The sequence below is a fragment of the Homalodisca vitripennis genome, chromosome 4 (assembly GCF_021130785.1).
Source record: "Homalodisca vitripennis isolate AUS2020 chromosome 4, UT_GWSS_2.1, whole genome shotgun sequence".
NCBI classification, from domain to species: Eukaryota; Metazoa; Arthropoda; class Insecta; order Hemiptera; family Cicadellidae; genus Homalodisca; species Homalodisca vitripennis.
This window is the reverse complement of record NC_060210.1, coordinates 148,422,713-148,436,271: the sequence shown is the minus strand read 5'-3', so window position 1 is coordinate 148,436,271 and position 13,559 is coordinate 148,422,713. Positions and strand designations below refer to the sequence as shown.

At 31.3% G+C, this 13,559-nt stretch overlaps 1 protein-coding gene across 2 annotated transcripts in view; it reads right to left on the bottom strand.

Annotated features, from left to right (window-relative positions):
• Positions 1 to 13,559, bottom strand: part of LOC124360296 (PH-interacting protein) — an 83,825-nt gene that overhangs the window by 55,144 nt on the left and 15,122 nt on the right. For both annotated transcript variants that reach the window (XM_046813800.1, XM_046813801.1), the window contains exons 5-9: positions 11,023 to 11,173; positions 10,384 to 10,479; positions 8,904 to 9,064; positions 7,139 to 7,315; positions 1,883 to 2,031 (exon numbers count right to left, since the gene is read on the bottom strand). In XM_046813800.1, the coding sequence (XP_046669756.1) occupies positions 1,883 to 2,031; positions 7,139 to 7,315; positions 8,904 to 9,064; positions 10,384 to 10,479; positions 11,023 to 11,173 (734 nt within the window). The remainder of the gene's footprint in view (positions 1 to 1,882; positions 2,032 to 7,138; positions 7,316 to 8,903; positions 9,065 to 10,383; positions 10,480 to 11,022; positions 11,174 to 13,559) is intronic.

Here is a 13,559-nt window from a genome sequence, read left to right as displayed (position 1 = left end):
CTGATCAGCTGTTCAATCATATTTTGTAAACATAGCCTCAAATTTACTCAATTAACAATGGCAAGTGTGCTCAAGAATTGCGCCATGGAACAGCATCCTGCACAGATTTTTAGTCACGGAAGGTGAGAAAGGTTGTAAAATCCACGAAACAATTGTTTAAATCGATCGACCATTTACAAATGGGTAGAACAGCTTCAAAGTGGCCATGAAAAATTTCTGACAGGCAACGCAGTGGACTACTGGTTGAAGTTAGGACTTCCTTTCTCGAGTCTCATATTGATGTGTTACTTCAGGACAATAAGTGTATCTTTGTTGAACTGATAAGTGTAAAAATAAATGCCAGTGTTGGAACTGTCCATCAAGTCATTCACAACAAGCTACAGTACAAGAAGACCTGTGCGAGATGAGTGCCCAGACTCATCAGAAGACGAGTAGGACTTCTCCCACTCTCAAAAATTCAGGTCCCAACCATCTGCCAGTAAAGTTATGCTTACAGTTTTGTAAGATTTTATTGAAGACCAAAGAACAATCAACTACTACAGTGACAAACCGGAAAACATGATAAGACCTGCCAATCGAAAGAAACGCCATGTGATCTTGAGTGAAGGTGTGATTTTGCTTCATGACAACGCCCATCCATATATGGCACAGCTGATGAAAGAAAAGAAACACAAACTGGGATGGAAGATCACCAACTTCATTCTAATACATGGATGTAAAGTTGGTTCGATACTTTGAGTAAATAAATGAATAGCTTCTAATCAAAGAAGAGCAACTTTGTAGATAGCTTTGTTAGCTTGTATTACACAGTCTCTGAGCCAAGTCCAGTAATCTGTCATTACAAACTTACTAAAGTCCATTGATGTGAAGATACAAAAATATAAAATTGTGTTCAACAGAAAGAAAGAACTTGGAATCAAGAGAAAAAAACAAGAGGATCAACTTGTAAACCCGTGGAGTTGACAAGTTTCCTGAGATGACAAATAATATATTCAAACCAAAATGTTGATTGGGAAAGTTACAGAGTGAATGGAGTTAGCAAGACAATATAAATTACTTCTTCACTGAGCTCCTGTTGGGCTACATCTATTCTGGATAGTATCTGTACAAGATGGTGAAAACAGTTACCCACCAGATTTTTTTATGATTCACTTAGGGAACAGAATTTCTTCAGGTCCAGAATGTGAACAGGATAAAAAAGAGACTTTACAATATAGCTATAGATAAAAAAGATTCATCAATGACCATCACTGAAGCTATACTTCAATATCAGGGTAGCTAATACATGGTGACCCAGAGTGAAAATTTTAGTTCAAATACTTCCGATATTCAAGCAGTATTGAATGTGTTATTTTAATGTACTATTTCTTACATTCTACAGTGACAGAGACTTAAACATTCTACTAGGCCAAAACATGTATTATTTTAGTTGATAAGAAAATCAGCAGGCTTACCTTGAAAACTATCTTCTAGGGTTCACTGATTAAAAGTACACATTTTTCACATATTATAAATATTCAATTGCAATGCGATCTTTCTCAACCAGCAGAGAGCATTTTAGTTATCTGTTCACTTTGGGTTGCACACAGTAAAAGATTTACATTTTTATGTGTTCCTTTCATTAAAAGACCCTAGAAGATAGTTTTTAAGGTTATCCAGCTGATTTTCCTATCAACTAGTAACAATCCTTCACTTTCAACCCTATTAATTCAAACCTAATCATGTTTCATGTTTACCTATCCTTGATTTGTTTTAATACCATAAAAATCTTTTATATTGTGGAAAAAATATAATATTAATTTTAACAATTAACATTTACTAAGAAACACTCACAGGATATTAACAACAAAGAAAATTATTTTTATTGCTTGCATTTACTTACTTGAAAATAACAGGAGTTTGATTTGAGTAACACCATATGGCAACAGAACCATCAGAACTTGTTGAAGCTAGATAACGTTTGCCATCCACAATCCCAGGGCAGAAGTTAACCCCAGTTATCATGCCTGTGTGGGCAGTTAGTATAGCCACCTGAAGAAAATCCCTGGTGTTAGACATATAAACAAGCTGACCTTATATTACTTCTTAATCTGTGTGAATGATATTAACCCTTTGAGTGCCGCAGCGTTTTGCTATATGGTATGCATAAAATGCCAAGCGAAAATGCCTGATTCTGCAAGAGTCTGGTTAAAAATTCATAACAAATTTATTTATTGGTATAATGTCTTGGGTTTTTGTTTTTTTTTTTATAAATATATTTTCTTTATACATATAATACATTGATCACTTATTTAACGTTTTTATACAAATAAAAAAAATCATTAACAAAAACTTTATGAGCAAAAACATTTAGTTTTTTATTTTGACACAACTTAGTGTTATTGAAATATCTTCTTTTTTTTTACTTTTAGTTATTCTATCTTATACACTCCATTTAATTCTTTACAAAAAGACATATAAACATTTTTTTATACTTATAAATAAAGTTTGGAAAATAAATATGAACCACTACAAAAATTAAAAATTTTCTAACTTAACCTAACACTCTGTGTATTGTCTACACTGATAATGCTTAAATCTAATGCCTGCAATACTAGGTCTTCATTGTCAGCAATGTTTTTACGACTCATTGTTTATAAATATCACTGGACAAACACAAAAACATAAAAACTATACAAATGTAGTAAAGTACTAGATGCTTATGATCACCATAACTTGCGGCCGTCATTGTTCTACTTACACACAGACTAGAACAACATACACAAACGAAATAATTTGAAGATACTAACACTACAAACCCATTTACACTTAAAATCTTTTAATATCATTTGTGAAATAAACAGCAACGCAAACAAAACACGTGACGGCTCATCCACGTAGCGGCTGATTCTAAACGCGACTGACGTGCTCACTTTAGAACCGCCGTAAAAATCAGAATCTAACCAAAATGCAACAAAACCTACATCAAAAGTTACGTTGAAGCCTTTGGAATGCGTATGTATAGTCATTGAGCCAATTTAGATAAATACTATATAAAATATTAGCGTTACTGCAGAAGTTGCTAACAGTGATTCTGGCACTTCTTGCATATAATGCGGGATCGCTGACAGCGATGCTCCGGCACTCAAAAAGTTAAGACTGTATTATAAGTATAATATTTTTCCACACCTAAACATTGCTGAAACGTGTACAAACAAATAGCAATAATCTGTTAATTTGATTACTTATTGACTATTTTTGTATACACAAAATACAAAAACATTAAAAAAATTTTTCAATGACCAGTAATTTGCTTACTGTTTATTAGCTGTTACCTGTGATTAAAAATGGTCAGATGCACAAACATAATCATAGAATATAAGTATTTTATGTCAAATACTGTTTACAAACTCATTATAATTCCTCAGTTTGGACATAGTTTTCCTACATTTTTTATCTAAATATGTTATGAAACTAATATAAATGAATTATTAAATAACATCTGATATGTCAAAAGTTTGTCGTCAAAGTAATTATAAATATTTTCTTGCAATTAGCATTAACCCTTTGAGTGCCACAATTATTTTGCTATGTTACCCCTTTAAATTGTCAGCCTAATATTTGTGTGTGTGTGTGTGTGTTTTTCTTGTTTGAGTTCTTACCTATTTTTTGTCACAATTTATGTAAATATTTATACAAGTGTATTTATCTGAAGAAGTGTACCTTGATACACGAAAATTTAGAAATGTTTCTAACCAATATACCATGGTTTATTTGTTAGAAGAGAATAACTTGTTTCTGTAAATATATATATACACACACACACACACACACACACAAGCTTTTCGGAAAATTGTTCTTCAATAACCACTTAACAGATTTTGATAATTTTTGTTTTGTTTTTTGTAAAGAGTACAGTGCATGTTATTTCTGGTAAAAATGCAAACAATTTTTTAAAACTATTTTATAAACTTTTGAATTTTATTTAAAATTGTCCAAATATATATTTTTTACATCTTTTCTATACGGCGTGAAAGGCCATTACATTATAAACAAAATATACTATATTTTTTAGCAAATACAATAATGTCAACAATAGATCATCAAACATTTATGCACTTAGCATAACAATACTGAAAACAACAAAATAAACATTAAGCTCATTGCTATGGAAACATCTAAATATCGATATTGATATTACTAATAAATGAAATCTTACACTGCTTTATAATTTGTTTTTACATCAAAACTCAACTACAGAATGAAGTAAACAGTACTACTAGTCAAACATGTAATTTGCTTCTGACAAATTCATCGGCTGACAGACCGTAACAACATCATACTTAATTATCATTCCAAAGACCTACAGGAAGAAATTTTTTTAACGGGAATCAATCAATACATTGAAACTTATCGAATGCAGCTATATGGTTACTCGGATATTTAAACAAAGTACTATATTGAATAACGTCTAAATATGGATCGTTGAGTCAATCGACACCAGCAACTTAACGTTTTTACCACGTCCAATATGTCGATGCCGCAGCACTAACGGTTTAATCTACAGTTATGTATTAAAGGTAAGCAATAATTTTACCAACGTATCAATGTCAAACAATAATGTCTAATTATACCACTTTTTACTACATTCTTTCTCTTTGTGCATAATGTGAAGTCAATGTAGCAGGTGTTTTATGCAACACATGGGGAGGAATGAAGGAAACAGGATTTTTCTTTTGCATCGTTCAGTAATACAAAAAATCAGTAACACTACGTTTCGAGATCTGCAATCTGATCTCTTCTTCAGGTAAATAACTAACCTAACACATAATTAAAATTAACAAATCATACCTGGGCGCGTTATAACACGCACAAGTCAGGAATCACAAACACCATGTTGTGTGTAAACTTCACTAACTCTAAAACATGCACTTAATAAAAACTAAACACAACACTAATTATTAAACTGAACTACAGAATATAGGTTACAATAGGTCAGCATCAGCCGACCAACCACATACGACTGACCAGAGCCAATAGTAAATGGCAATCGCCACACCATAAACAAGATGGCGGCAAAGAAAGAGGGAGTTGAAGTGGGCCTTTTTTTCTTATTGGTTCATCCTGGACAAACTTCTTAAAACCATACTGTGACTCTGCATTGGTTTATTACAAATATCTAATCTGTTTGATAGTTTTTGTTTTCTTTTTAATTCATTTTTCAAAATTGGCAACCAAAGAGGCCTTATTTCAACTGATGGTTGATTGATTGGTTGGTATGCCAATTTAATGTATGATGCCTCTATTAATTTATTTTTAAAGAAATGAGGTTCCTGATGGTCTTCGGACCAACAATGATGTGCAATTTTTCATTAAATCAGAAGAGTGATAAATAATAATGTTTATATCAATCCCTTATGTGCCAGGATTATTGGATAAAATTAGAAGAATAAGTGGAAAGTATAACATTAGATCCGTGTTTCAAACAAATAATTATCTTACACAAAGTCTTGTAAAAACAAAACCAAAAAATGGCACACAGGATTCCAAAAACTGTTTTTACAGTATAAAATATAGTTTCAATGGGGAATACATAGACGAGACAAAGAAACCATTAAACGTAAGGATTAAAGAACACAAAGAAAACACGAGAAAGGGGCTAAACAAACAGAAAAGTCATAAATCTGAATATCATAGAAATTTAAAATTCTATAGCTAAGTATTACAATCAAAGTAATTAAGTGTTAAAATAATTGACTACTGTAAACCACGATGGTGAACAAGTTGTATGTGAATATAACACCACTAAATAAATAATATATAAACTAGTGTGTGTCTTGCATGTAAGCTTGGCATATGCTCACACGTGCATGTGTGTATGTGTATGTGTAGAATTGGTTAAATCAGATTTCTTGGTTACTACCTACTGCATTTATTATCAACCAATGTAAAGATGCATATATACTATACATTAATACTTCCAAATTACATAGTTTTGTTAGTTCATGATTATTACAAGATAACTGAATCAAGCAACTGCTTCCTAGATATATGACCTTTGTCAATATTATTAAATTATAGTTTCGCTTTAATTAACTTGAACTTTAACTATAAACTAATTAACCCTTTACACGCCACTAATAAATCCATTAACTTTCTTATAATGCCACAACTAGTAAAAAGATTTTCTTTCTATAAATCCAAAGCTAATTTTTACTATAGCAAAATTATATAAGGTAAAATCAAATAAAATATAAAACAGGGCATTTTACTTAAAATTAGCGTATTTATTGATAAAAATAAAAAATATAAAACTAAAACTAAAATATAAATATAAAACTTTATTTCAAATCAATTTAAATTAAATTAAATACACCTTGTCGCACTATAAAACAAGATAAATATTTCAAACTAATCATAACACTATCACACGAAGAATAGTAACGAGATACATAGTAGACGTGCACTTATGACAACCGAGAAAGCACATGGATACACGACATGGATATGTTTGGTTATAGCTCTACTGTAGGAGATGAAGAACTGACAAGCAGGTGGTCAGAGTTAGATATAGGGCGCACCCCTCCCCCTGCCGTAGAGTGAAGGTCGTTTATAAATATTTCCTTGGCAACTGCGATAAGCACAGAGTGTGCACCGGGCATTTCGAAGGCCTTCTGTGAACTACAAAACTCTCCAAGAGAAATAATCTGTAATATCGATATTATAACTGTATTTGGCCTTTTGGTCAAAGTCTACCATTCTAATATATCCCTTTACGGCGTGGGAAGGGTTAATTATAAAAAGAATTTAACATGATGAAAACTCAACAACTTGGTAAATAACTCTAGAAAAAGCAATATTGTTTCATTTAACATATCTCACTTGACTTCACTCGACTAAAATTTGCACTTTGAAAATGTAATAGTTATTTCACCGAACAAATAACTAACAACATAAGAAACAACATATAGGTAAACAAGATGCTTTTTATTACATCATATTTTTTCATCTGCAAGTTTGACTAATACTTATAAAAAGGGAGTCAATAAAGACACCATTTTGTGGATATGTAAAGTTACTTCACTTTGAATTCTATATCATCAGATTGTAAACTAGCAACTATTTGTTATAAAAATGTATAAGGATCTATGAGTCATACCGGAGTCGCAGTTTGCAGACACCAAACTCTGATGAGCCTGTCGATACTGCCAGCTGCTAGGAGAGTATTTTCTGTGTTGATAGCAATATCTGAGATCTCAGCTGATGCTCCTCGCAGAGTGGCTAACAGTCGGCCATCTATGGCACTCCACACCTTCACCAGCAGGTCATCTGCTCCCTAAATAACAATAATGATGTGATGCATCAGAACAAACTGATTTCATTTTAATATTCATCTATTAAAGTGTTCATGCCAAAATACAATTGTGTCAATGAACCATACAGATTAGTTTACCTGTAATAAGGTTTAACACTATTTCCATTAGTCGACGCTTAGTGTACATTCATTATTCAGATCTTTTAGTTTAAATTTGAAATAATTTATGTATTGCTGTTATTAATAATTAATCAATAACTAGCTCAAACTAGTTTATCTATTAAAATATACTTCGTTTAATCTATAGATAACCTTCATGATGATGATAGACTCGTGCATAAAAAAAGCTAATAGCACAATAAATGCAAAATAACAGAATATTTTTTTAATTCAATTTAGAACATTAAAAATGTACGAACACACATGTGTACACATATAAGTAAATTATGGAGTCTGTCAACGTTACAACTAAGAACACGTATTTCCACGCCATTTCTGAAATAAGCAATCAAATTTTCTTGCTTGAATATTTTTACATATACACCATGAAGTTTTGAAATTTATTTACCCCCCTTAATGGGTAACAAAATCAAGAAATCCTCCAAACCTACACCTGAGATAAGCCCCTCCCCCACTCCCTCCAGCAGGCAGTAAGTTTCCATAGATACATAATATAGTACTTGGAATACATTGTCAACAGTTGCACAGTGATAAGTGTCTAGACAAAAGCGAATAAGTAAATTGGCATACCTACTTCCCACAGTGACTCTGCAACCCAAAGTGAACAGACAACTAGAATGCTCTCTACTTGTTAAGAAAGATTGCAGTGCAATTGAAAATTGTTAATTAAGTGAAAAAATTTGTACTTTTATGTGTTCTTTCAATCAGTGGACCCTAAAAGATAGTTTACAATATAAGCCTGCTGATTTTCTTATCAACTAGTTACAATCCCTAACTTTCAGCCCATTCAAACCCATTATGTTATATGGCATTTTTCCAATCAATAAGTTGGCTAAAAGCATTGGTTGTAGATCTTTCACATTATTAATATTAGAATGTGTTTAAAATATGGCTTTGCAGAAGGGTTGATATGAAATTCCTCATAAGAAATCAGTCGTATGAACTAAATCTGAATTAATTGTTACTGTCAACGAACATTCGTTTTCTTTCTTTTTTTAAGATCCATGTGTTCCGTTTGGTTTTACTTTTGTCATTACTCATTTTAAGAGAAATCTTTTCTTTTGTATGAAAATGTGGTAGCACTGAGAACAGTATTGTTTCAAGATAAGCATTAAATGACAAATAAATAATTAACAACATTTGGTCAACTATGAAAAAGTTCTGTTATGCTTAATGAAAAAAACGTTAATTTGAAGATAATTCAATGTAAGTAAATATTGTTAAAAGATCATCTAAACACAATGACAAATAAATGCAATGAGTAATAGCATATCCTAAATATTCGTAATTATAATATGCTATGCAATAATTATACATAATCTATACAATATACAAACAACAGGTAGTACGCTACTTTCGCTTAAATATGTACATGTTATGCTAGTTTGTAGTAACAAGTTACATCATTGATAATGGTTTATGGACTTACTGTGATGACGTATCTGCCAGTCCGGTCAAAGAGCAGACAATAAACAGCTGACAGGTGACCTAAGGTACAGCACAGCAGTTGGGTTCTACTGTACATTTGGTTGGACACAGAAAAGCTTCGTGGAACTGGTCCTGCATTTTCTCTCCCATTCAGAACTTTCACTAAAACAGATTTTTTTCAATGTTCAGTGAACTCTTTACAATATTCAACCGATTATATATGGGTGGGCTTTAGGCCATAACACTTTGCTTCTGTTGCTACATTTTACTGGACATATTTTACTTTAAATAAAGAAGCTTCACATACTGATCCTGAATTTTCCCTCCCATACAGTACATTCTGTATCAAGTATCTGTAGCACAATCTTACCAGTCTCAAAACATGGTTAAATGTAAACCAGTTTTGCCAATCATTATCTTGTCAACATTGGTACTATTGAAAATAAACCAGTTTTGTCTGCAAACAATCTCGTCAGGGCCGTGGTGGCATTTGGAATTTTGTCATTTTTCAGTGATACAAAAATAAGTAACACTACATTTCAAGATCCATACAAGTTTTCCTCACATGAATAACTAACTTCACTTATAACTACAATCGAGGTTAACACAATGACTAAGCAGATCACTACCATACTGGCTGTCCTAAAGTCCATACATGACTAGAGACAAAGTGAAAGAGTTTACAACATGTTCTGCAGCTAAAGATGTATCATAGTTTTAACACATTGATCGTTGTGTTTTTTAACATATGTGCATCACAACGACTTTATAAGATTGCATGAATTGTAGCATGAATGTGTTACTTTAGTTATCAACATGAGGAAGAGATGAGATTTCTGATTTTAAAACCTAATGCTACTGATTTTATGTATCACTAAATGATGGTCTTCACATACCTTCCATCATAAAAAGAAATATTTTAAAAAAACACGCTTAATGTTTTCCTGCATGCAGTCTTGTAACAAAATAAAAAACATATACCTTTAGATGCCTGTCCTCCTTCTCACATGAATTCCCCAACAGCCTACCACACAAGCTACACATCACGTACCCCCAACATCATTACTCTGTATTTAATTCACTATAAACTGTACAGTAACATAAAGCAACAAATACGCTATGTTTATCTTCAAAAAATGTAAGGTCAAATATAGTTGTTGTTTTATATTGAGAAAATCAATTCATTACTTGGAAATAGTGGAATATAAATCCAGATTTTGGTGTAAGAAATAAGTAAGATTTGTCTGATATATCCAAACCTTTAAACTCTTCAATACTACAGTCATTTATACATTTCATTTAATTCACATTATTTTTATATTATGAACTGAGAAAAACTTGTCAAAAATATTTTATTAAAATGTGCATGTACAAGGAAGCATTAGAAATCAAGTGAATGATCACAATTTGGCAATATTGTGTCAAAACCAGTGACAAAGCCATTAACAATTAGCTTAACAATCTTCACAACTGCTATTCACCTATATTGTGGTTGGTGCATGTAACAGGAGGATACAAAACCCGTTGGTTGAGTCTGGCTGAGTATTCCAATATGTGTAACCACAACTTTTCCACATCTGCAACATATTTTTAAACGATGAGTACATTACATTATCAAACAGCAAGTGATGTAAAATAACTAGTATTAAAATGTGCTACAAAAATTAATTCTTTTATATCACACGTATTTTAAAGTATATTATTCCGCTAAACTTAAAAGTTGTTTGAAATTTTTAATGCAAAAATTACAGTTTTATGTCATACATGAAGGTTTCATTTCAAAACTGTTAGGCCTACTTAACAAATTGATTTTTTTCATTGTACATAAACATGATTTTTTTTATTTTTGAAGTTTGTTTAACCCTGTGAGGTCTAACATTTTTAAGTTACTTTTTGCCAGTACCAAAAATAATTTACTGTTTCATGCACAGGTATATGAAAAAGACTACTTTGCAACTAATTTGAAAAATATAATAGCTTTGGAAATCATATCCTCAAAGGAAGAAAATATAAAGACAAAACATTATTAATACTCATAACAGTACACATGACTAACTGTTCCAAGTGAACTGGTAGATTATGTCAGAAACAATGTAAATGTTCTAATAAAGAAACTGTACCCTTAGGAGTCCTGAGGAGGGACTGACGCCCTGCTCCTAGCAGTGTAGACAAACCACTCACATTCGGCTTGATCTCTCTGTCGAGAATGGGTGCAATTCGTGTACAAATATCAAGTAAATGGTTGGGTAAAATGTGTGGGTATTTCCTTTCCTGAAAAACACAATGAAAGGAAATAATTTAATAAAAAAATTCTAACTTTTATATTATTTATACAACAAATGTGTTAGTACAAAGTGCATGAAAATAAACTTAAATACAGCTTTTACGAGAAAAAAAAGTAACAGCATAATAAATTTTGATAACTTTTAACATTGATCTTTGTTAAACTAACAGGTATGTAAAGTTTCAAGTTTATACTTTTATCGATTTCAAAGATAAACATTTTTTCACAATACAGACATGCAGAAAACTAAGGGAGATAGCTATGCTATAGATAAATAAAATAGCATAAAATATAATAGATACTATATAAAATAGCATAAAATATAATAGATGCTATATTATAAATTTGTTGCATATTTTGACTTCAAAAATCACTTGGTGAAGTTAGATCCCATAATTACTGGACACCCTGTATATACATATCCATTAATGTAGTCTTAGGTTGTAAGATCACTGTTCATTTTAATTAGGCTAATCTATATATATAAAAGAAAGTCGTGTTAGTTACACTATTTATAACTCAAGAACGGCTGAACCGATTTGGCTGAAAATTGGTAGGGAGGTAGCTCTGGTAGAACTGGGAGAAGGACATAGGATACTTTTTATCCCGTTCCCGATTTAGGATTCCGCCCCACTGGTCTCTAAAAGTTACAGAAATACCTGTAAGAAATGCATTGCTGCAAACATATGCTATTAAGTGAAAGAGCTTTTTCAAATTTAATCAGCTGTTCTTTGTAAACATATATAATGCGACCAAAGAAATATATGTTTTTATAATTTAATTATTATTTTAAATTTCTTTACACTTATAGTTTGAAAGCATAGAGTAAGCTTAAGAGAATCAGCAAATTTTGTTTAAATAAAATAAAAACCATACGCAATTTCGTTTAACATCTGGAGCTCATAATCATTAGACTGTAATAATATGTACCTAATATATGCCTATTTTCGTTTCAAAATTACATTGAGCGCCATCATTTATTACATCGTATTTGTGCAAATGAAATCGACTTTTGACTCCTGTCCACGCTGGGCTAATATAGTTCAATTGTATACAAGAATCATAGAATATTAGAGAAAAATTCCAGTTATTTCACAAGTGCATATTGAGACTGTTTTAAAATTTAAATCTTAAATAGTTCATGAGCTTGGAGTATCTTTCAGTGACTATTTATCTCAGAAGGGTAATAAGGACGTTCAAAAGAAATATGCCTCCTATGTCCCAATTTTTCTGCAGGAAATTGTGTGCGAAGCCGTGGGTAACTGGGTATCTGGTTGTAATTGGTATTTTATTGAAAATCAAGAGTGTTCATTATAAAATACTATGAATGTATTGACGAACTAGCTGTTACCCGCGGCTAATCGCGCATAATTGCTTTTAATAAGTAATATAAGGACTTTTCTAAAGATTGTGTGCGAAGCCGCGGGTAACAGCTAGTATAATTTAAAATAATTTTAATACAGGTTTAAATACATTTTTATTTTACAATGAATTAAGAAACAAAATATATATCTTTAAATCATAATACTTACTAAAATTTTAAAACCCTGTCATTTCAAACCTTAAAAGATTACATTTACTAAGAGAATTACAAGTGATTTCTAAAAGCATGGAATTCAATTCCAATCAGTTATAAATTATGTTCATAAACGTATTTTCACATAGTGATTTAATGTTATTGAGTACTTCTAAAAATCTGTATGGCTTCTATGACTTTTCAAAACATTTTTCATGTTGCTCTACAATGTGTAATGACTGAGATCTTGAGACTTTGAACAGCCTCTATCTTGGAACCTTAAAAGATATCAAACAATGTACAGTTACAAAAGTGTTTGGAATTTCTCAGTTTCTGGAAAGGTTTGTCACATTTGGTCTGTGTTGTGAAATACTCACAATATTTTAAAGTTAAATATTTTTACTGGTTATTACTGATCAAAAAATCATTTAAGCTATCTCTGTATCAAGTTTAGTTCAAATCAGTTAAAAATTACAACAATTATTATGTTCACAAGCCTTCATTATGTTGCATAACCCCATACATAATGTTTCTGAGTTTGTGGTTTGTTTTCTGTGGGCTGTGATCAGTTAAAATATGAAAAATCTTCCACAAATTCTGTCATGAGAATGATTGCACTAAGCAGATTTCTATGTACCTACCCAATATACCTATTAAAAATAATTTGGACACATTTTCATGGTTTTAACCATTTAAACACTAAGTTATTAATTGTATTACAAATTTAAATATATATATTTGATTTGTTTAAAAAGAATTAAAAACATTCTATGGCATGCTTTAAATATTTAATTCAGAGAAACCAAAATTTTGTTTTGGGTGAGCATTAGCGAAGCCTATTAATCTAGGGGTTAGAA